The following is a 25,086-nucleotide window of genomic DNA, read 5'->3' on the forward strand; positions in this document are numbered from 1 at the left end:
GTGGGGAATGAATGAGTGGACTCCTCATTGGAGCGACTGGTGTTTTCACTAAAACATCACTGGTTTGTTCGGGTGTGTGAAGTATGTTTTGGGCATAGCTTCTATTTGAGTGACTGACGTGTGTCCGTACTCGTACTGTGTCACAAATATATTTGGATGTCTTGTATGTACCGCAGACGTCTCACAGTGTTACGTGGCTGAAACGTTTTCGAGCCTTGCAAATAGAAATCAAGTCATGCGGTTGATATTACCCTGTCGCCATCTGTAGTTGAAACATGGTCAGTCGCCGACAGGGCTCTCCAACCCTGTTCCTGGAGAGCTACAGTACCCTCCTGTAGGTTTTCGTTTCAACCCCAGTTGTTACTCACCTGATTCAGTTTATCAACCAGCTAATTCTTAGCATCAGGTGGGCTGGATTAGGGTTGGAGTGTGAACCTGCAAGACGGTCGCTCTCCAGGAACAGGGTTGCAGAGGCCTGGTTTACTGCATTATACAGCGATCTGCAACATTCTGAATGGTTCACTCTACTGGACACACCCACCACCACATTTAATTAATAATATAGACACTAGGGTTATCTGTTTTGAGTGACTGGTTTTTAGTGTTTAAATATGAATGTTTTGTTTGGTTTAACCTCCAACCATCCGCTCTTGCCCTCAGATCATCCAGGACCGGGTGCTGCAGCAGGGGTCCAGGAGCACCTTGATGTGGAACAGCCACCCCGGGGGGCTCTTCGCCCTGCCACAGTACTCTGCCCACCTGGGAGACTTCCCCTTCTACTACGCCACCCTAGGTGAGTACTCCTCTCAATCGACCAATCGATCACATGTATTTATGTGGCCTTTTCACGCCAGCAGTTGTCACAGTCCTTTTACAGTTACCCGGTCTAGACCCCAAAGGGCAAGCACAAGCAGAAAGACATGGGCTAGGGAAAAAAACTCACCACCTCCATCGCATTCGTTGCATGGTAGAACCAGTCGTTCAGTATCTGTGCAACAGCTGCCCTTTATCCAAGACTTCTTGAGCTATAGATATATTAGGGCTACACATGGAAAGTTACCTTCCTCAAAGTTGCCTCACCTAGAATATATCTACTCATTATGTGTTTGGTCAAGTAGGACGTACTACGTACATACAATCTTTTGTTATGGGTCGAGTCCTTGTGTCCTCTTAAACATCGCTCTTATCCTATAATATATACTAGCTACTAGCTCCCCTTCAAACATCTTTGAAATGAGAAACCGTTGTTTCCAGAACCTTGACCGCCAGCCGTGACAGTCTTAAACAACTATGTGGCTGACACGCTGTCCCACCTTATCAATTGACTTGTTACAGCGGCTATAACACACCATTACTCAAAGTACCCTTGATTGATGCTCGCATTAGGCCCGCTGACACGCCAAGCGTTCAGTCAGTCGGGTGTTCGTTTCACTCGGGGAACACGCCATATACCACTGCGCCGGTTCACCAGCACAAACTGTGCCTCTGTAACAATCTGTGACCTCAAAAGCCCTTTTATGTGTCCCAAATGGCTGCTTGTTCCCTAATATAGTGCACTACTGACCAGAACCCTATTGGCCCCGCTCAAAAGATAGGGTGCCATTTTCCTCCGTGTAACTCCATCTTCATCTCGTCGATGAAGTTGGCTCCCTCAATTCACAACCCTTTTGATCGAGCACCTCGGCGCAAGGCGCTGATATTTAAACAATCGCGGGGTGACGAGCGCGGATTACCCCGCGGTGAGTTTTATTTGTTTGTCACAGAGCCGACAATTTAAGCATGTGTACGTTTTTAAAGGGACCAGGTGGAGGGTGGAGTGTTGGATGCCCTAAACGAGACCGATTCTCCGGTGTGTTATCCATGTCGCAATGACACTGAATCCAATCTGTTATTACGAGGAGCCAATAACTCGACTCTAGTTTGTTTACCGCAGTTCATCACAATGATTTGTGTCGTGGATGTGAATATTACACCCAGTGGGATCAGTCATTTAATAAGAAGTCTCCTTTCATCTCGCAAACAATGAGGTCATAATCAACTGGTTATGTAAGCATGGTCTATAAGTAAATACTAAAACCATAACCACCGATAACTACAATGTGACGATATACAGAGAAGGAACAATTTAGGTCTAGTTTAGAGTGATTTCTCCCAAATGTTTTCAGATTTTTTGCTATGCCTGCGGTAATTGAGGAGACTGAGGATAATGACTTTGAACAAACTGATGGATTTGGAGATATCAAAAGAAATGTCCCCAGAGGAGGCTGAACTTCTGAGAATCACCAATATTTGTCTCTTTGTTCAGTTGTATAAGACAGTGACGTCAACATCCTACTTTCTGTTTGTCTGTGTTCCAGCCCTCCAGCTGTAACAAATATGATGTTTGTCTGTATTGTAGGTATCAAACCGTACCGGTGATGCTGTACGTTTTGATTTGTGTTATGTTCCAGGTATAAAACCGTACCCCAAGTTCACAGCAGTCATCCATGCAGTCACCCCCCTGGTCTCCCAATCCCAGCCCATCCTCAAGCTGCTGGTGTCTGTTGCCAAATCACAGTACTGTGCACAGGTAAGAAGCCACAAATGTGCGTGCGTGTGTGTTTGGCGTGTGCACATTCCTGTGTGTCCCTTCAATTGTCGAAACTCTCCCGAAACCCAATATTACTCCAACTGGAAGTGATTTCATAGCATTTTTGCTGAGCCAGTTTTTAAAAATGACACTTCTCCATCACCATTAAAGGACCCAACCTCTCTCTACCATCTCAGAGTTAACTGCTGTGGATTGAATTAGAGAGGTGGGTATGTACCGATCGGGGTATCTGTCTCCATGGTACCAACTCCATCTCTCTCTCGTGTGCGTGCCTGTGGCTGTGCGTGCGTGTCCTTCTGAAAGCCCCGTGGCTCAAATGGATACAAGTAGTATTGATCCCTTTGTTGGTTTTAACCAGGGCTGGGGAAATTAACCCCCCCCCCCCCCCCCCCCCGATGTACTAAAATGTGTTACACACACTCCACCCTAATGCTTCTTAGATGTTTCCCAACGTACAGTGGGGTGTGCAACCCTCCCGTCTATAGAAGTGTTTTGTATTTGACCTTCTAGGCTCCCTGTGCAAAGCGGAGAGCCAGGTACATATTAAATTGATCAACATTTTCTATCATCTCGCTCTCAGCCCACTAAGACTTCCATGTTGAGGGGGCCGAGGAAGTGGACGAGGAGGTGGAGAAGAGAGGGATATAAATAATGAACGGGAAGGAGGGAGAGAATGAAAGGGAGAGGGCGGGGGAGAGAAAATTGGGAGCAAGAAAGCCTTTGAGCCGGCTCTGGCAGAGACATGCATGCAGAGATTGTGGACCTCCTGCTGTGTGTGTGTGTGTGTGCTCAACAGTTTTACAGAGGAGTGGTGTGCGTCTGTCGCTCACATCACTGACACGCACACCTAGACACACTCCCACTGCAACACAAACGGGAACACACTAAACACACATACATACATACAACCCACTCGAACATGCACACACTCTCCCCCCTCTCTCTCTCACACACCCACCCACCCACCCAGCTGGCAGGTTGACAGAGACACCATCTGCCTGCCAACTTCTGCCATCATCAGAGGAAAGCAGGAATAGATCCATCTAAGAACTGATTCTTACGTTGCTCTGACAGTGTGTCTTAGCACTGTCCATTCAACACATTGCTGTAAGCATTGCTCATCCCTTTACAAGTCATCATCCATCCAGCCATCGCTCTACCTGTCTCTCTCTGCCTGTCGCTCTCTCGTACGCGTTATCGGCCATGTCAGCTGGAGAAAAACAAAAGCATGTGTGTGAGAGATGAAGCGCCGCAGAGGGACCCACCGTATCCCTGTGTAGTCGAACATTCAGGTTTCGTATTGTCCCTCCATTAAACACGTATGTGGCTGGGTGTCAAAAGTGAAGTGGCTCGTTAAGGTTAGCTCAAGGTATGTTAGGGAAGTCGGTCACAACGGCACGGAACACACAGTTCCCATGTAGCCCTCGTGTAAAACATAGTCTGAGACGGCTATTGTTGAAAAGGTGAAAAGGGATCCCATTCAACAGACGTTTTAGCACTCAATTCAATTTAACTGTGGGGTGTTTGGATGGATTGAAATGTCAGTTTGGAATTAGGTAATGAGAAATGTTGAAGACGTACGATGGGGGAATGTAGTGGTAATGTGGTTAATAAATAAAAATGCAAATGAAGTGTCATTTTAGAATGTCATATGTGATTCTCATGATCTCTCTCCTCCTGCTCTGTCTCCCTCTTTCTCCCTCTCCTCCTCTCTCCACCTTTACCCTCCTATCTTCTCAATCACTGTCTCCTCTCTTTATCTCGTCTGTCTTTCTCCTCCCCCCCCCATCTCTCATCTGTCTCAGATCATTGTGCTGTGGAACTGTGACAAGCCTCTCCCTGCTAAGCACCGCTGGCCTGCCACCTCCGTGCCCGTCATTGTCATCGAGGGAGAAAACAAGGTGAGCTGGGCCGCCATTTTGTTTTCTCTGTGCCCCCAAGCTTCGTTCAATGCCATAATTTTGGCGTGTCTATGCTTTGATCGACTGAAAACTTAACCAGAGTTAATAAACCCAGAGGCCCAACATCGCAATACTTCCGGGAATACTTTGCGAAGAAGCCCTCGACAGACAAGACCGAAGTTTGTGGTTTGGGAAGTCAATGAGAGAAGTGAAAAATGATTCCTTGGTAGTTTATTTTCTCTATTTCTAAAGACAACTTATATTCAGTGTCTTAAAGGTGCTGCACATATAATTTATCCCCTGTGTGGAAGCTACAGTGCCTTGCAAATGTATTCATCCCCTTGGCGTTTTTCCTAAAAAAAAATTACCTATTTTGTTGCATGATTTTTTTTTCATGTAATGGACATACACAAAATAGTCAATTGGTGAAGTGAAATTGAAAAAAATACTTGTTTCAAAAGATTCTAAAAAATAAAAAAATATCAGAAACTTTGAAAATCCCACGGAGCACCATTTTAAATGCATTATTAATAAATTGAAAGACTATGGCACCACAACAAACCTGCCAAGAGAGGGCCACCCAATAAAACTCAGACCAGGCAAGGAGGGCATTAAAAAACCTCTTTGGGCTGAGATCCCGCTAACGGGATCGACATGACAGCAGCCAGTGAAAGTGCAGGGCGCCAAATTCTAAACAACAGAAATCCCATAATTAAAATTCCTCAAACATACAAGTATTTTACGGCATTTTAAAGATACACTTCTTGTTAATCCCACCGCAGTGTCCGATTTCAAAAAGGCTTTACAGCGAAAGCATACCAAACGTTTGTTAGGTCAGAGCCAAGTCACAGAAAAACACAGCCATTTTTCCAACCAAAGAGGAGTCACAAAAAGCAGAAATAAAGATCAAATTAATCACTAACCTTTGATCTTCATCAGATGACACTCATAGGACTTCATGTTACACAATACATGTTACACAATACATGTGTGTTCTGTTTGGCAAGTTCATTTATATCCAAAAATCCAAGTTTACATTGGCGCGTTATGTTCAGTAGTTCCAAAACATCCGGTGATTTTGCAAAGAGCCACATCAATTTACAGAAATACTTATAATAAACATTGATAAAATATACAACTATTATGCACGAAATTATAGATACACTTCTCCTTAATGCAACCGCTGTGTCTTTTTTTTTTACTTTACGGAAAAAGCACACCATGCTATAATCTGAGTACGGCGCTCAGAGACCAAAACAACCCAAACAGATATCCGCCATGTTGTGTAGTCAACAGAAGTCAGAAATATCATTATAAATATTAACTTACCTTTGATGATCTTCATCAGAATGGAATCCCAGTTCCACAATAAATGTTTGTTTTGTTCGATAATGTCCATCATTTATGTCCAAATACCTCATTTTTGTTTGCGCGTTTAGACCAGTAATCAAAATTCATGACGCGCGATCACTAGGAGCAGACAAAGTCCAAAAGTTACGTTACAGTCCGTAAAAACATGTCAAACAAAGTATAGAATCAATCTTTAGAATGTTTTTATCATAAATCTTCAATAATGTTCCAACCAGAGAATTCCTTTGTCTTCAGAAATGCAATGGAACTCAAGCTAACTCTAATGTGAATTCGCGTCACAAGCTCGTGGCTCTCTGGCAGACCTCTGACTCATTCCCCTCTCATTCTCCCCCACCTCACAGTAGAAGCATCAAACAAGGTTCTAAAGACTGTTGACATCTAGTGGAAGCCGTAGGAAGTCCAATTTGACCCCATAGACACTATGTATTCGATAGGCCAAGAGTTGAAAAACTACAAACCTCAGATTTCCCACTTCCTGGTTGGATTTTTTTCTCAGGTTTTTGCCTGCCATATGATTTCTGTTATACTCAGACATCATTCAAACAGTTTTAGAAACTTCAGGGTGATTTCTATCCAAATCTAATAATAATATGCATATATTAGCAACTGGGCCGGAGTAGCAGACAGTTTACTCTGGGCACCTTATTCATCCAAGCTACTCAATACTGCCCCCAGCCCAAAGAAGTTAATCAGAGAGGCAACAAAGACACCAAAGGTAACCCTGAAGGAGCTGCAAAGCTCCACAGCGGAGATTGGAGTAACTGTCCATAGTACCACTTTAAGCTGTACGCTCCACAGAGCTGTATTTTACGGAAGAGTGGCCAGAAAAAAAGCCATTGCTTAAAACACGTTTGGTGTTTGCCAAAAGGCATGTGGGAGACTCCCCAAACATATGGAAGAAGGTACTCTGGTCAGATGAGACTAAAATGTAGCTTTTTGACCATCAAGGAAAATGCTATATCGAGCGCAAACCCAACACCTCTCATCACCCCGAGAACAGTGAAGCATGGTGGCAGCCTCATGCTGTGGGGATGTTTTTCATCGGCAGGGACTAGGAAACTGGTCAGAATAGAAGGAATGGCGCTAAATACAGGGAAATTCTCGAGGGAAACCTGTTTCAGTCTTCCAGAGATTTGAGGGGTTCACCTTCTATCAGGACAATGACCCTAAGCATACTGCTAAAGCAACAATTGAGTGGCTTAAGGGGAAACATTTACATGCCTTGGAATGGCCTAGTCAACGCCCAGATCTCAATCAAATTGAGAATCTGTGGTATGACTTAAAGATTGCTGTACACCAGCGGAACCTATCCAACTTGAAGGAGCTGGAGCAGTTTTGCCTTGAAGAATGGGCAAAAATCCCAGTGGCTAGATGTGCCAAGCTTAAAGAGACATACCCCAAGAGACTGGCAGCTCTAAATGCGGCAAAAGGAGGCTCTACAAAGTATTGACTTTGGGGGGTAAACAGTTATGCATGCTCAAGTTTTGTCTTGTTTCACAATAAATATTTTTGCATCTTTGAAGTGGTAGGCATGTTGTGTAAATCAAATTTATACAAACCCCTCCAAAAATACATTTTAATTCCAGGTTGTAAGGCACCAAAATAGGAGAAATGCCAAGGGGGTGAATACTTTCGCAAGCCACTGTAGGTGAATTGCAACAGCACTAGGCTGCGTTCAAACCAAATTTAGATGGTACAATAATTCCGTACACTAGCCAGCACTTGTTTTCTCACATAAAATGACATTTAGCGAACAGTGTCGAATTTTAGCAACCAGAAATGACAAAGCGATTTCGACATTGGTCGCTTGACCTGATTTCATCTAGATAACACAGCCACACAGTCAAAACAGTTTCCCCATTTTGACAAATGCCGCTCCGGCGGGAGAAATTAGTAGGTGAATATCACAGCCAATCGCAGCACTGGTGGGTAGGTAATACTGTGGAACAGGAACTTTACACTATAACTGCAGATATATTATGGACATTTTCTTAAATTACAATGCAAAAATAAAAATACATTCTATGTGTAGCACTTTTTAAGTAGCTGAACATGTTAATACTCCAACCTCGTGAAATCGACAAACTGACAGGTCTTCATTTAGTCAAAAACAACCTTCTATTGAAGGAGCGCCTTCGATTTGACTGCATGCATATGTGAGGTTCGGTGCGACACAATCGTTATACCCAATGACGTGTTTCCGCGCATGAGCTTAACTAGCTAACATCGCCATGAAGTGTGATCAGGGATTTCTATTGGAAAAGCTGTTTCTAGACGTCTTCATACTAAACCATCCTTGACCTTGGAGCTGCATAATGCATATGCATGAAAAGCAGATGTCATAAGCTGACAGCTGACTTTGCAATTCCGAGCCATAAACCGTTGTTTAGGTAAAGTAGGTTGTCGAGGAAATGACCTCTAAAAATCTGTTAGGAGATTATCTTGACAACGCTTTGTAGTCTGTCAGTGTTCAGTAGGGGGTCCGACTAATGTATCTTGGTCTCTCTTTGCCCTCATCGTGAGAGGTCAAAGTTGACACAGGAAGTGTGATCTGAGTCCGTAGTTTGAGAGGCTGAAGTGGGGGTGTTAGTCAGGCTCACTCTAACACCACAACTTTTGAGCTGTCAATCAAATTGACTGGTTTCTCGCACTCATCAGTCCCAACGGAGCGGGTGGGGTTTTGGTTGCTCTCCACATCTCTGGTTTTCTTATGCTGTCAATCACAGAGGGAGCGTTGTCTTTGGCTGTGGGTCGGCGACAACGGCTGGAGCTGAGTACCACCCAAGTCTGTGGTTTGTTACGCTTGCGGCAGGCTCGTTGTTTACCGTGGAGGGCCCAGCCAAACGTAGCAAGCCTCTCTGAGCCACCATCCCAGTAGTGGGAAGTATGAGTACAGAAGGAGAGGAGCTATTCCTGGCCTCTCTGGGCTGGCATGGCGGCCATGCGCCCACTTCTTCAATTTAAGGCCCAGCGAGCCACCAAGCAGTGTTATTGTGGTTTGCACAACACATTTTGTTGGCCCTTTCTCTCACTCTCTCTGTCTGTCTCTGTCTTTGTGTGTCTTTCTTTACCCTCTCTCGCTATACGTCACTGTTTTTCTCTTTCCAACTTTCCTACCCTCTTTCTCTCTTCCCATCTCCCCCTCCTTTCTTCCTCTCCCTCTTTCTCTCCTTCGCCCTCTATCTCCTTCCCTCTCTCTTGCTCTCTGAGGAGTGTCAAAGGCTGATTCCTCCTCTAAGAGCTTACATTCCTAGCGTGTACGAGCCCTCCCAGGCGAACGTGTCACACTTCTAACGTTACAAACCATCTGTGATGGGAACACAAGTCTCATCCTCAACCCCCCCCCCCCCCCCCCCCTCTCTTTCGCTCTCTTTTTCCACCACGTCAGTGGGAATGCAAAGAATGGAACGGAGGGGAAGGATTATAATTTTTTGGGGGCCTGTCTGAGCGACTAAAACGTGGCAAAACGTGGCTTGGAATTGTAGACATTTTGAGTCAGTTGTGTTATTAAGTCGTACTTCTCTGCCACATACAGTTCTACAGCACACAGCGATCTGAGTCATTTGGCTTAGGGTGCCAAGACGTGTTCCGTTTAGGGCACTTTGTGGCAGCGGTCGGTGGGTATGACGTGTTTAGAGGCCACCTGTGTATTTGTGACACATCAGCCTCTGTTCTCTAGCGCCTCTACCCAACGCTTTATGCATTAAACACACACTCCCAACACACAATGTTTTATATAAGTGGCACGTTTTCGGAAAGAACAGGGATTCTTGGAATGACCCGACCTTCAGGGCCGAGTCTTTCTCCCGAGACAAGGTTACAAGGAAATGGGTGGCTGTTACATAAAGTGTTTGAATGGGGGGGGGGGGGGGGGGGGGGGGGCGGGCGTGTGTAGCGTGTGCAGTTCTCTGGCTGAAAGTGAGGCTGTGTGCATGTGTGGGAGGTATTTGATTTCTAGTGAATATACAGTACCAGTCAAAAGTTTGGACACCTACTCCATTCAAGGGTTTTTCTTTATTTTTACTATTTTCTACCTTGTAGAATAATAATGACATCAAAACTATGAAATAACACATATAGTAGTAACCAAAACATTGTTAAACAAATCAAGATTATATTTGAGGTTCTTAAAAGTAGCCACCCTTTGCCTTGATGACAGCTTTGCACACTCTTGGCATTCTCTCAACCAGCTTCATGAGGTAGTCACCTGGAATGCATTTCAAATAAACAGGTGTGCCTTGTTAATTTGTGGAATTTCTTTCCTTAATGCGTTTGAGCCAATCAGTTGTGTTGTGACAAGGTAGGGGTGGTATACAGAAGATATACCTATTTGGTGAAAGACCAAGTCCATATTATGGCAAGAACAGCTCAAATAAGCAAAAAGAAATGACAGTCCATCATTACTTTAAGACACGAAGGTCAGTCAATGTCGAACTTTTCAAGTGCAGTCGCAAAAACCATCAAGCTCGATCAACTGTTCAGAGGAGACTGCGTCAATCAGGCATTCATGGTTGAATTACTGCAAAGAAACCACTACTAAAGGACACCAATATATATAAAAAGAGGCTTGATTGGGCCAAGAAACTCGAGCAATGGACATTAGACCGGTGGAAATCTGTCCTTTAGTATAATGACTCCAAATTTGAGATCTTTGCTTCCAACCGCGGAGTAGGTGAACGGATGATCTCCACATGTGTGGTTCCCACCATGAAGCATGGAGGAGGTGTGATTGTGTGGGGGTGCTTTGCTGGTGACACTGTGATTTAGAATTCAAGGTACACTTAACCAGCATGGCTACCACAGTTGTATTTGCATCCTACCCTTGCACTGGGCTGTTATAATAATATATGGCATTTAGCAGATGCTTTTATTCAAAGTGACTTAGTCATGCGTGCATACATTTTACATACGGGGGGTTCCGGTAATCAAACCCTCTTTCCTGGTGTTGCAACCGCCATGCTCTACCAACTGAACTACTGAGGACAGTGTGCTGACCCTGTGTGCTCTCTGTCTCCCTTTGCAGGTGATGAGCAGTCGCTTCCTGCCCTACGAGACCATTGTCACCGACGCTGTGCTCAGTCTGGATGAGGATACGGTGCTCTCGACCACAGAGGTTAGTGTTCCTCCACACATCACTAAGGATACTGCCTACTACTGTGTAGGAATGGGGGACTACTTTCTTTCTAGAGCGCTGGTACTCTCCCCTGCTTTTCTACCCTTGAACTCTTTGCTTTTCTAAACTCACCTCACTCTACCTCATGCTGTTCTTTTTTTAAAAGTTTTTGTGGCCACTCTCTCCCCATGTTGCTCCCCAGTCTATCCCCCTTCTCTCTTTCGCTCCTCTCTCTTCAAATCAAGCTTTATTTGTCACATGTGCCGAATACAACAGGTGTAGACCTTACCGTGTACAGGGGGTACCGATACCGAGTCAATGTGCGTAACTACAGGTTAGTCGAGGTAATTTGTACATGTAGGTAGGGGTGAAGTGACTATGCATAGATAATAAACAGCGAGTAGCAGCAATGTAAAAAAATGGGGGGTGTCAATGTAAATATTCCAGGTGGCCATTTTGATTAATTGTTCATCAGTCTTATGTCTTATGGCTTGGGAAGCTGTTATGGAGCCTTTTGGACTCTTTACCTGCCGTGCGGTAGCAGAGAGAACAGTCTATGACTTGGGTGACTGGAGTCTTTGACAATTTTTTGGGGAGGTCCTGGATGGCAGGAAGCTTGTCCCCAGGGATGTACTGGGTTATACGCACTACCCTCTGTAGTAGAGGTCGACCGATCTATGATTTTTCAACGCCGATACCGATTATTGGAGGACCAAAAAAGCCAATACCGATTAATCAGACTATTTTTATATACATTTTTTTTACAAATATTTTTTTTGTAATAATGACAATTTCAACAATACTGAATGAACACTTATTTTAACTTAATACAATACATCAATAAAATCAATTTAGCCTCAAGTAAATAATGAAACATGTTCAATTTGGTTTAAATAATGCAAAAACAAAGTGTAAAAGTGCAATATGTGCTATGTAAGAAAGCTAATGTTTCAGTTCCTTGCTCAGAACATGAGAACATAAGAAAGCTGGTGGTTCCTTTTAACATGTCTTCAATATTTCCAGGTAGAAGTTTTAGGTTGTAGTTATTATAGGAATTATAGGACTATTTCACTCCATTCCATTTGTATTTCATTAACCTTTGACTATTGGATGTTCTTATAGGCACTTTAATATTGCCAGTGTAACAGTATAGCTTCCGTCCCTCTCCTCGCTCCTACCTGGACTCGAACCAGGAACACATCGACAACAGCCACACTCGAAGCAGTGTCACCCATGCAGAGCAAGGGAAACAACCACAGGCTCAGAGCGAGTGACGTTTGAGACGCTATTAGCACGCGCTAACTAGCTAGCCATTTCACATCGGTTACACCAGCCTCATCTCGGGAGTTGATAGGCTTGAAGTCATAAACAGCGCAATGCTTGCCGCACAACGAAGAGCTGCTGGCAAAACGCACGAAGGTGCTGTTTGAATGAATGTTTACGCGTCTGCTTCTGCCTACCACCGCTCAGTCATACTTAGATACTTGTATGCTTGTATGCTCAGTCAGATTATATGCAACGCAGGACACGCTAGATAATGTGTAGTTAACTATTGATTGTTTTTTATAAATAAGTTTAATGCTAGCTAGCAACTTACCTTGGCTTACTGCATTTGCGTAACTGGCAGTCTCCTTGTGGAGTGCAACTAGAGAGAGGCAGGTCATTATTGCGTTGGACTAGTTAACTGTCAGGTTGCAAGATTGGGTCTCCCGAGCTGACAAGGTGAAAATCTGTCGTTCTGCCCCTGAACGAGGCAGTTAACCCACCGTTCCTAGGCCGTCATTGAAAATAAGAATGTGTTTCTTAACTGACTTGTCTAGTTAAATAAAAAATTTTTTTTTTAAATCAGCACCCAAAAATACAGATTTGCAATTGTTATGAAAACTTGAAATCGGTCCTAATTAATCGGCCATTCCGATTAATCGGTCGACCTCTACTCTGTAATGCCATACCAGGCGGTGATGCAACCGATCAGGATGCTCTCGATGTTGCAGCTGTAGGTGTTGTCGTGCACTCTTCACAACTGTCTTGAAGTGTTTGGACCATGATAGTTTGTTGGTGATGTAGACACCAAGGAACTCTCGACCTGCTCCACTACAGCCCCGTCAATGTTAATGGGGGCCTGTTCGGCCCTCCTTTTCCTGTAGTCCACGATCAGCTCCTTTGTCTTGCTCACATTGAGGGAGAGGTTGTTGCCCTTGCACCACACTGCCAGGTCTCTGACCTGCTCCCTATAGGCTGTCTCATCGTTGTCAGTGCTCAGGCCTACCGCTGTTGTGTCGTCAGCAAACACTCTCTTTCCCTGCCGGTCTCTGTATCTTTCCACTACATCTCTCAACCCGCTTTCTCTTTGCCCCCCTCTCAATGTAGCGGCCATCCAGACTGGGCTCAGCTCAGCTCTGTTCTGCTGGTAAGGATAATGATGTCACCGTTGGCGTGACTCCAGAGCCCTCTGCGCTTTGTGTGGTGCTGTGTGAGCACAAGGACCAGTGGTATAGTGCTATTTTTTGGGGGGTGCGGGAGTGCAACACGAAACATATGTAAATTACATAATTTCCTCCAAGTTTGTACCGACAGATGTAGCCAATTGAATAGCCTATCATTTATAGAATGTGCATAAAATGCATCCTCCAATTGCAAAGTCTGCCTATGACCACACACAGTCTAAAGCACATTTTCAATTTTTAACACCTTCAAACACCAAGTTAGGCATAGCAGGCTACTTAATCAAAATAGGCAATGGTATTTCTTCACGTTTTTTTTTTTTTTACCGGTGAAACGTCCAAACTTAATCAGTTTTATGAATTACTGTTTGGTGAGTGAATTAGAGCAGATGGTGCTAACAAACTATTAGCCTTTCTTGTATTCTGTTTCAACCAAAGCATAAATCCTGCCCTCGCTGTTGAGTTTTGTTGCTTGATTTAAAGAAAAGACTATTCTGCTTCAGCTAACCATCCTAACATATAATTAGAGATGAGGAGGTGTTTGGGGTGTAACAGTAACCTTATAGTCCTGCTATGCTATTATATTAGGTTCTGTTATGTAACAAGCACATTAATCAATATGCGATCTTGTAAGACATTGATTCAGCTTTGATCCCACTTTACTAAACGAGCGCCATTGTGAGACATGATCCTTTTCTATTTGAAACAATAAGTGTTCAGTATTACAGGAAACGGATCTTGATGAGACATAATTTTAAGTGGCGCTGAATGGACCGCGCCAGGATCGCGCAATGATGTTAGAGAAGTTAAGTGGTGCTGAAGGCTAGCACTGCCATCCGGCCAGTTCAGGAACAAACAACAATCTTTAAAAAAAAAAAATTATATCATTGCACTGTTTGCAAGGACCGCTTTATTGCGAGTAGGCGTTTCATTGTTTTGTGTAGCGTCCACGCTACAGAGACGGAGCACCACTGCACCGCGTTCCGGCAGCAATACACGCCTGCCAGGGACCAAGGCTGGCTGGCCCTATGAGAGTACAGCAGTAGGGAGAGCGAGCGAATGAAAGTATAGAGCGCTCCAAGCCTCCCTCTCTCACTGCTTCGCTCTGTGTCACTTTTGTCCCACATGCAACTTTCTCTTCCTCCCGCTGTTATATACTGTAGTACGTAGCCATCTCCCCTTTTCTCTCTCATTTTATCTCTAGCAGTTTCTCTATTGTGCTCTTTCTCTATCCTTCTGTCCCTCCCACCCCTTATGCTTTTTTTTTTTGTACAACTTCTTGCTCTCCCCATCTTCCTCTACATCGCTCTCTGTCTGTCATCTCTAATCGAGTTGTGATCCCCTGCAAATTGAGGAACTCGCCATTGTGGCTTTTTAAATGGATGTGCTGTTTAATGTTCTCCTTCCTAGGGTGGCTTTTCTCTTCATTCCTCGAGCACAAGAGTTTGGCATAACACCATGAGAACACAGATGTTGCCGAGACGAGGTTTTGAGTGGGAGCCCATAAAGGCTGTTTTTGTGGCGACCATGTGGTTGCGTTATTACACACTCTTAATTTAGTCTCTGGTGGAGGCACTCTATTCGTCCAAATTGGCACCCTATTCCTGACATAGAGCACTACTTTTGACGACAAAAGTAGTGCAATATATTGGGAGTAGGGTGCCATTTGGGACGCAGACTCTGGTTTTTCTGGCAGCTGCTGGAACCAGCCAGACTCCGTCTGATGTTTTCTCTAATTATTTGCTTAAATGCTTTGATCAACCAGCGAGAGGTCAGCCAACTGCAGGGGGCTTTTGAAAACACTTTTTTTGTAATGTCTGTGTGTTATGAGTTGTAATTGTGTGCGGGGCACTCGAGAGGGGGTGTATCTGTCTATGCCTATGCACATGAAGAGAATGTGCATTCATTATGTATGTGTGTTGAAGGGATACGTCGGGGTTTTGGCAATAAGGCGCTTTATCTACTTTCCCAGAGTCCGATGAACTCGTGGATACCATTCTTATGTGTCTGCGTGCAGTTTGTTGCTAACTAGCATCAGCTCAATGACTTGAAGTCTATGGTATCTGCTAGCAAGTCATTGCGCTAACGCTAGTTAGCATTGACACGTGAATCCCCCACTAACTTCTTTCACACTGAACACAGACATTAAAATGGTATCCACAAGTTCATCTGACTCTGGGGAAGTAGATAAAGGGTCTCATTGCCAAAATCCCAAAGTATCCCTTTAATAACCTGACGCTTTGTCTTCCTCCTCAGGTGGACTTTGCCTTCACGGTGTGGCAGAGCTTTCCAGAGAGGTTGGTGGGCTACCCGGCCCGGAGCCACTTCTGGGACAGTAACAAGGAGCGCTGGGGCTACACTTCCAAGTGGACCAACGACTACTCCATGGTGCTGACCGGAGCTGCCATTTACCACAGGTACAGAAAGCTACAGTACAAGTTCTGGGGTGAATGTTCCCTTAGGTATAGATCTAGGATAAGCTTCCCCTCCCCAAATCTTTAGCTTAACCATTAGTAGGGAAATGCAAAACTTACGCAAGATCAGTGTCGAGGGCCAAATTCACCCTAATATACAGTACAACACTACCAGCAGTGGTTGACTTGGACTGAAATACAGTGGCTTGCGAGGGAGGGTATTCACCCACCGTGGCATTTTCCTTTGTTACCTTACAACCTGGAATTAAAATGTATTTTTGGGGGGTTTGTATCATTTGATTTACACAACATGCCTACCACTTTGAAGATGCAAAATATTTTTGGGGGTGAAAGAAACAAGAAATAACTTAAGCGTGCATAACTATTCACCCCCCCAAAGTCAATACTTTGTACAGCAATTACAGCTGCAAGTCTCTTGGGGTATGCCTCTATAAGCTTGGCACATCTAGCCACTGAAGAGTTTTGCCCATTCTTCAAGGCAAAACTGCTCCATCTCCTTCAAGTTGGATTGGTTCTGCTGGGGTACAGCAACCTTTTTAAGTCATACCACAGATTCTCAATTGGATTGAGGTCTGGGCGTTGACTAGGCCATTCCAAGACATTTAAATGTTTCCCCTTAAACCACTCGAGTGTTGCTTTAGCAGTATGCATAGGGTCATTGTTCTGCTGGAAGGTGAACCTCCGTCCCAGTCTCGAGTCTCTGGAAGACAAACGGTTTCCGTCAAGAATTTCCACGTATTTAGCGCCATCCATCATTCCTTCAATTCTGACCAGTTTCCCAGCCCCTGCCGATGGAAAAACATCCCCACAGTATGATGCTGCCACCACCATGCTTCACTGTGAGGGTGGTGTTCTCGGGGTGATGAGAGGTGTTGGGTTTGCGCCAGACATAGTATTTTCCTTGATGGCCAAAAAGCTAAATTTTTGTCTAATCTCACCAGAATTCCTTCTTCCATATGTTTGGGGAGTCTGCCACATGCCTTTTGGCAAGCACTGAACATGTTTGCTTATTTTTTTTCTTGTTTAAGCAATGGCTTTTTTTCTGGCCACTCTTCCGTAAAGCCCAGCTCTGTGGAGTGTACAGCTTAGTGGTTCCATGGGCAGATACTCCGATCTCTGCTGTGGAGCTTTGCAGCTCCTTCAGGGTTATCTTCGTTGCCTCTCTGATTAATGCCCTCCTGTCTGGTCCATGAGTTTTGGTGGGCGGCCCTCTCTTGGCAGGTTTGTTGTGACGCCATATTCTTTCAATTTTTTAATAATGGATTTAATGGTGCTCCGTGGGATGTTCAAAGTTTCTGATCTTTAATAAAATATATATAACCCAACCCTGATCTGTACTTCTCCACAACTTTGGCCCTGACCTTTTTGGAGAGCGCCTTGGTCTTCATGGTGCCGCTTGCTTGGTGTTGCAGACTCTGGGGCCTTTCGGAACAGGTGTGTGTGTATATATACTGAGATCATGTGTTTAGATTGCACACAGATGGACATTATTTAACTAATTATGTGACTTCTGGAGGTAATTGGTTGGACCAGATCTTATCTTCATATAGCGAAGGGGGTGAATACCACTTTTCCGTTATTTATTCAATTTTTTTTAAACAAGGTATTTTTTTCATTTCACCAATTTGGACTATTTTGTGTCCATTACATGAAATCCAAATTAAAATCTGCTTCAATTACAGGTTGTAATGCAACAAAATAGGAAAAACTGCAAAGGGGTGAATACTTTTGCAAGGCACTGTAGGTGCCAGTACTTATTTTGGATGCCGGTACTGTTTGTATTTCGGTGCAGGAACTTCACAATACCTTGGAGCTAATATTCTATAAGGGGTAAAGGAAGTCAAGCGGTAGAGAATTTGAGGTGCCAGTTCTCGGGTCCAGTGAGCTCCTGCTCAAGTCAAAGCACTGGCTACTAGTGGAGGAAGACTTCGGAGGATGGGCTCATTGTAATGGCTGAAATGGAATGAATGGAAAGGTATCGAACACAATTGAAAGTGACATCAGCTTCTACTGAACACTACTGTAGGAAGTAGCCTGAGGCTACATACGTCAGTCATGTTGAGTGGAGCATGATGGGTCTTATCCCAACCCTCATTACATTGTCTTTTTCATACAGTTGTTCAACAAAGACTCAATTCATGTCTATAAAATGGACATTGAACTGCTTGATTAGCGTTGATTAACTCCAAGAAATCGATCCGAACTCTATCTTGAGTACGCCGTCGCAGATCTTTCCAAACACTTCCAAATCACCCTCTCGACTCTTCTTCTTCTCCCCTCCAGATATAACCACTTCCTGTTCACAAATGTTTTCTTCCTCCTCAGATATTACCACTTCCTTTACACAAACTTCCTGCCTGCCAGCCTGAAGGGCATGGTGGACCAGCTGGCCAACTGTGAGGACATCCTCATGAACTTCCTGGTGTCCGCCGTCACCAAGCTGCCGCCCATCAAGGTCACCCAGAAAAAGCAGTACAAAGAGACCATGATGGGACAGGTGTGTGTGTATGTGTGTATATATATATATATATATATATATATATATATATATATATATATATATATATATATATATATATATATATATATATATATATACCCTATAATTCTGTATTTCTTTGTGACCAATATACAGGTAGACCAGAAAAGCCATGTCCCTGATTGGTAGATTAGTGGCAACCCTGATTAGAAGCACCTGCTGCTCATCGGTTGTTCTTCACAAATGCAGTTTTCAATTCAAATAAATTTGTACCTACACACTGAAAAAGGCTATAAAGCTGAAACGTCTGTGTACGCTATCCCTGATGCAGTGAACATTATTTTAAAAAATCTAATAAGGAAGTAAGCTTGATGCGACGTCTTTTTGAGTGCGAACCCATTACACCTTTGTGTTTTTCTGAACTTGCAGGTTATACGCACCAGACAAGCTTATGGGAGAGCACGATGGTTGATTACTAATCATGTTGGTAACCAGTTTAAAATAGCCGTGGTATATTGGCCATATACCACACCCCCTCGGGCCTTATTGCTAAGAGCTGTTCTTAAGCACGACACAATGCGGAGTGCCTGGATATAGCAGTTAGCCATGATATATATACCACAAACCCCCAAGGTGCCGTATTGCTATTTTAAACTGGTTACCAACATGATTAGTAATCAACCATAGTGCTCTCCCAGAAGCTTGTCTGGTGCGTATAACCTGCAAATTCAGGTTATAAACTGGGTGGGTTCTAGCCCTGAATGCTGATTGGCTAAAAGCCGTGGTACACTACAAAAGTATGTGGACACCTCCTCGTCAAACATCAGTTTCCAAAATCATGGGCATTAATACGGAGATGTTCCCCCCTCTGGTGCTATAACAGGTGCTATAACAGCCTCCTCTCTTCTGGGAAGGCTTTCCAGTTCTGTGTGCTTGTGTGGCCTACCACGTCGCGGCTGAGCCGCTGTTGCTTCTACACGTTTCCACTTCACAATAACAGCAATAACAGTTGAAAAAGTGTCACCTGATGACGTCAAAAATGAAAACTTATTTAAAAACAGTGATTTTCAAACAGTTAGAGATTCGCGGTGACGTGGGGAGCAAGAAAATGCCCGCCCTTGGGCTAGAAACCTGTCGCCTGTTTAGAAAAGGGAAAGCAGCACAAGAATGTGACCCTTGTTCAAAAATGATTGTTTTCAAAGAAACTCCTGTTTTCGTTACCGAGATGAGTCCCAGCTTTCTGTGAGTGTATACAGTTCCTTAAGGAGGAAATCGGGAGTAAAAAATGTGCTTAACAAGTCCCAACTTGCATGGCCTCCCTCTGTGCAATAATAGTGTTTAACATGATTTTTTTAATGACTACCTTGTCTCTGTACCCCAAACATACAATTATCTGTAGCGACCACAAAGACTAGTGAGGTTTTCCAGTGCCTCGCAAAAAAAACGGGCACCTATTGGTCGATGTGGAAAACCATTTTTTTAAAGCAGACATTGAATATCTATTTGAGCATGGTGACGTTATTAATTAGATTTTGGATGGTGTATCAAAACACGCAGTCACTATAAAGATGCAGATGTCCTTCGTAACTGAAAAGCCCGAATGAAATCAGATAATTCTGCATCCTATTTTGACAGGTTGCACATCAAAATATCACTCATGCTTTTCTTGGATATGTTAGTTGAATTGGCTCTTTTTTTTATTCAGTTAATTTCAGTTGTCTTACTTGGCACTGGAAAATAATTGGCTAGAGCCCCGCCGCTAATGTAAAGTAACTTTCCATAAAAAAATATATATATATTGTTGATATCGAGCAAAATAGTTACATTTATGGCAATATGACTTTTTCTCCGTATTACCCAGCTGATTTATTGTTATTGCAAAAAATGTCAATTTATCACTATGTATTTTTGTCTATATCGCCCAGCTCTAGTCCCCACCATTTTGAGAAACCCTGACCTTATTTAGTGTCATGACATGTTGCTGTGATCTAACAATATCTTCCATTTTTCTCTCTCCTCCCGCCGTGCAGTCGTCGCGGGCTTCGCGCTGGGCCGACCCGGACCACTTCGCCCAGCGGCAGACGTGCATGAACAAGTTCGCCAGCTGGTTTGGCGGCATGCCCCTGGTCCACTCCCAAATGAGGCTGGACCCGGTGCTGTTCAAGGACCAGGTCTCCATCCTGCGCAAGAAATACAGGGACATCGAGAGGCTCTGACAGGATGTGCACCCCCTGCCAGAGAGGCCGGGGGAGGCGGCAGCCGAAGGAGGACCACGACAGTGGCAGTAGGACAGTCAGCCAACAGGAGCCCAATCTAAGGCGGCGCTACAGCTCTGTCTTCCACTCAGCACATTGCCAATGACTACAGCAGCGCCAGGACTTGACGAGCGAAATGGTGTCTGGAGAACTATGCGTATACACACACAGAATATACAGATCTGTAGTACGTTCACATAAACACACACAGACACTACTGACGAGACTCTTGGATAGAATATTTTTTTTGTATGAATGCCACGAAGGAGCGAATTACGACAGACTTTCCTGCGACTGCACATGTGCAGGATGGTAGAGGAAGGGAGGTGTCCAACATGGCAACCCAACCTCAGATCAGATCCGCCCCGGGCTGGTAACCTAGAGTCAATGCAACCCCACCTTGACTCCTTCATGACCTCCCTATGTCTGCATCAGGACCACTGAGACACTCACCACCAGCCCCTGCTCTGGACCCTAGGAAACCATGTTCCTCCATTACTTTCCTAACCATACTTCCCTCCCATATGCACACTGGTTTGAAGCCTTGGGGTCTTATCTTCCTAAGAACTGTCCCCTGATTAAATTAAATTCAACATTTGGTAGTGAAGGTCGAGAAAAGTTGAGTCAAAGCTTTCCCCCCCATTTTCAAATGATGCCACTCATATTGCCATGAGGCACTCGCAAAACCCACAGAAACACTATGCTCAGTCTTTGATTTTCTGATAGTTAGATTTTTATTTCTGATTTATCACAACGATAAGCCAGAAGCATGTCACATTTTAAATGTACCCTTTTTTCCTTCAAAACTCTCAACTCTCAAAAGCAGTTTCACTTTTCTCCTCGTCTTTCCCCTCGGAAGCGCCGTTACCAGTGTGTGTGTACAGAGGTTGAATGTAGGGCTCATCCCCACCATAAGCCCAAGCGGAGCACTTTCCCTCTGTCGGAATGAGCAACATGAACATTCCTGGATGAAATGGAGCAGAACACTGCCTTCTTAACCAAACCCTTTTCACCCATTTTATTTCCCCTTTATTGTTTGAGCAATCCCGTGGCAGGAGTGCATGCTAAATTTAGACCCTGCTTCATTTCCACAGGGGTGTTACAGATTTCAGTGACTCGTCTGTTGTGCCACGTCCCCGAAATTCACATTAGGGCTGCCTTTTTTAAAATTGCTTATTGCACATATTTTCCGTAAATCGATATCGAAAGCAGGAGAACATGCTATCTGGTCGAAATGCCCTCTGTAATATTCGTTGTTCTTTCTAGATGCCCTCATCATAATGATGTTGGTGAAATTACAAGCCTCAAAGCCATTCGATAGACACAGGCATTTCCGACACCATTTGTCAGAGGACATATGTTTTGTGTTTAATTAGAGAAAGCCATTTCATTTGAAGTGTTGGGTTTCCCTGGGGAGCAGCCCGTGCTGAAAACCGTCTGTCTCTATATTTCCCATCATGTCTGACTCTGCTCTGGATGCGGTGACCCACAACCATGACCCTTTGGCTCTAGGCGTACAGTGAAAAGACAACCAGCCCCACTTCACCTAGCCTTGTCATTGTAATGTTCTTCATTACCCTCTTTGTTCATCATTTCTGTTGCTCCTAGTTTTCCTGTGATGCTGGTGTGCTCACAATAGACTCATCCCAGCTCAACTACATTTGGTCTGACGCGTTGTTTTGTATTGTGGTCAGATATGAAAAACCTCCATACTTCCTTTTAATTGATCAATTTCAAGGAAATAGCTTTGAGATGTGGAAGCTCATGGCTTTATAGGGAAATCCCATTGTGAACAGGCTTTAGTCTTTGTACCACACAAAGAGCCCTGCTAGTTCACTCAAACAGGTACTTGAATGTCTGAAGACTTGAAGGAGCGTAAGTGTGCTTGAGTGGCCTTTTTTTATCGTGAAGGTGACTGAAGGTGTCCATTGAAAGTGCATTTTTGTTCAGAACTAGGCTGCATCTGGCTCCCGAGAAACCGGCCCATAGTGTATCAGCTGTGAGCCTAAGCTCAACTATCTGTTTTTTTTTCTATCCCCTTCGTCGTATCTGCGTCATTTCTCATTGAGGTCGTTGTAGACTCTTTTTTTTTTTACATTTTGATGTTGTTGTTTTCATCTTCCATATCAGGAAACAATCAATGGAGGTCAGTGTCCACTAGGTGTATACATGGCCAATGAGTTGATATTGTGTCATTGGTGGGCCTAGCCCATCTACTCTTGTCATTTTCACAATGTCATATGTGATATTATCAGCATAACACTTAATACTACACTACAGTTAGATTTAGTACAGTTTCAAAGCTGGTATATTGTCAATATATTGTTGTTTTTTTCACGTTTTATTTTTTTTCTGGCAATGTACTCGGGAGAAGTTTTGGAATGAACTTGTATGACTTGATATTGGCCAAGAGAGATTTACGTTGTATTTTGATGTTGACTTACAGCAAGCCTTGGATCTCTTGGCACTAGACATGCATCTCAATGATTCTGAAAAACGTTGGCCTGCATCTGGTCCCCTTTTTTGAAGTTCAGTCAAGCATCTTTGTATCAAGCCTTTTTCTATCTAGAATTGTCTGAACGAACTTGTTATTATCTCAAGAGCGAAAGTCCCAGGCCTTGCACATTGACTTCACGGGCGAAACCAGAGACATTAACATTTCTGTACATAAACATGTATATTTATTTTCATATGTGAGAAAAACCAGACTGTGTATAGTATGAAATGACAGGGGAAAATAACAGGATTTCATGGCTGAAGGAATAGTTGATGAGCAAAAAAAGAAATCTGATTTTGTAAGTTATATACATTTCTTTAACCCTTGTGCTTTTGCTGGGGGGAAAAAATAAGTCCATTGTGGTATGGGTCAGATTGACCCGCACAGTGTAAACACACTCGACAGTCAAAGAATCAAGTAAAAACAGCCAAAACGTTTGTCTTGTCAGACCTTTCATAAAGAAGAAATACAAGAACATTTGATTTCAAAAACTCTACATTGAACTATTTGTTAAATATATTTGTCACAAACCAGCATTTTCTGTTTCCCCAAGAAGGCATATTTTTTTGTATTTCCCAGTAACACTTAGGTGTGATTTGACCCTATTGGTCAGAATTATCCCACATGTTGAACACAATGCACGTGTGCTTTCTGCAGATGTACAGTTGAAGTCGGAAGTTTACATATACACCTCAGCCAAATACATTTAAACTCAGTTTTAAACAATTCCTGACATTTAATCCTCGTAAAAATTCCCTATCTTAGGTCAGTTAGGATCACCAAATTATTTTAAGAATGTGAAAGGTCAGAATAATAGTGATTTTTTATTTCAGCTTTTATTTCTTTCATCCCATTCCCAGTGGGTCAGAAGTTTACATACACTCAATTAGTATTTGGTAGCATTGCCTTTAAATTAACTTTGGTCAAACATTTCGGATAGCCTTCCACAAGCTTCCCACAATAAGTTGGGTGAATTTTGGCCCATTCCTCCTGACAGAGCTGGTGTACCTGAGTCAGGTTTGTTGGCCTCCTTGCTCGCACACGCTTTTTCAGTTCTGCCCACACATTTTCTATGGGATTGAGGTCAGCGCTTTGTGATGGCCAATCCAATACCTTGACTTTGTTGTCCTTTAGCCATTTTGCCACAACTTTGGAAGTATGTTTGGGGTCATTGTCCATTTGGAAGACCCATTTGCGACCAAGCTTTACCTTCCTGACTGATGTCTTGAGATGTTACTTCAATATATCCACATAATTTTCTCTCCTCGTGATGCCATCTATTTTGTGAAGTGCATCAGTCCCTCCTGCAGCAAAGCACCCCCACAACATGATGCTGCCACCCCCTTGCTTCATGGTTGGGGTGGCGTTTTTCGGCTTGCAAGCCTCCCCCTTTTTCCTCCAAACATAACGAGTCATTATGGCCTAACAGTTCTATTTTTGTTTCATCAGACCGGAGGACATTTCTCCAAAAAGTACAATCTTTGTCCCCATGTGCAGTTCAAACCGTAGTTGGGCTTTTTTATGGCAGTTTTGGAGCAGTAGCTTCTTCCTTGCTGAGCGGCCTTTCAGGTTATGTTGATATAGGACTCGTTTTACTGTGGATATAGATACAAAAGAACCTGTTTCCTCCAGAATCTTCACAAGGTCCTTTTGCTGTTGTTCCGGGATTGATTTTCACTTCTCGCACCAAAGTGCGTTAATCTCTAGGAGACAAGACGCGTCTCCTTCCTGAGCGGTATGACGGCTGCGTAGTCCCATGGTGTTTATACTTGCATACTATTATTGTTTGTACAGATGAACGTGGTACCTTCAGGCGTTTGGAAATTGCTCCCAAGTATGAACCAGACTTGTGGAGGTCTACAATTTCTTTTCTGAGGTCTTGGCTGATTTTCCCATGATGTCAAGCAAAGAGGCACTGAGTTTGACGGTAGGCCTTGAAATACATCCACAGGTACACCTCCAATTGACTCAAATGATGTCAATTAGCCTATCAGACGCTTC

General features: G+C 43.7%; 1 protein-coding gene across 1 annotated transcript in view; it reads left to right on the top strand.

Moving 5' to 3' along the window:
- Positions 1 to 23,576, top strand: part of LOC139392191 (exostosin-1b-like) — a 101,462-nt gene extending 77,886 nt beyond the window's left edge. Inside the window, exons 5-11 of the mRNA XM_071139977.1 lie at positions 661 to 793; positions 2,451 to 2,569; positions 4,396 to 4,491; positions 10,886 to 10,975; positions 15,676 to 15,836; positions 18,180 to 18,351; positions 20,364 to 23,576. Coding sequence (XP_070996078.1) covers positions 661 to 793; positions 2,451 to 2,569; positions 4,396 to 4,491; positions 10,886 to 10,975; positions 15,676 to 15,836; positions 18,180 to 18,351; positions 20,364 to 20,549 — 957 coding nt within the window. The 3' untranslated portion in view covers positions 20,550 to 23,576. The remainder of the gene's footprint in view (positions 1 to 660; positions 794 to 2,450; positions 2,570 to 4,395; positions 4,492 to 10,885; positions 10,976 to 15,675; positions 15,837 to 18,179; positions 18,352 to 20,363) is intronic.
- The last annotated feature ends 1,510 nt before the right edge of the window (positions 23,577 to 25,086 follow it).

The sequence above is a fragment of the Oncorhynchus clarkii genome, chromosome 32 (assembly GCF_045791955.1).
Source record: "Oncorhynchus clarkii lewisi isolate Uvic-CL-2024 chromosome 32, UVic_Ocla_1.0, whole genome shotgun sequence".
NCBI lineage: Eukaryota > Metazoa > Chordata > Actinopteri > Salmoniformes > Salmonidae > Oncorhynchus > Oncorhynchus clarkii.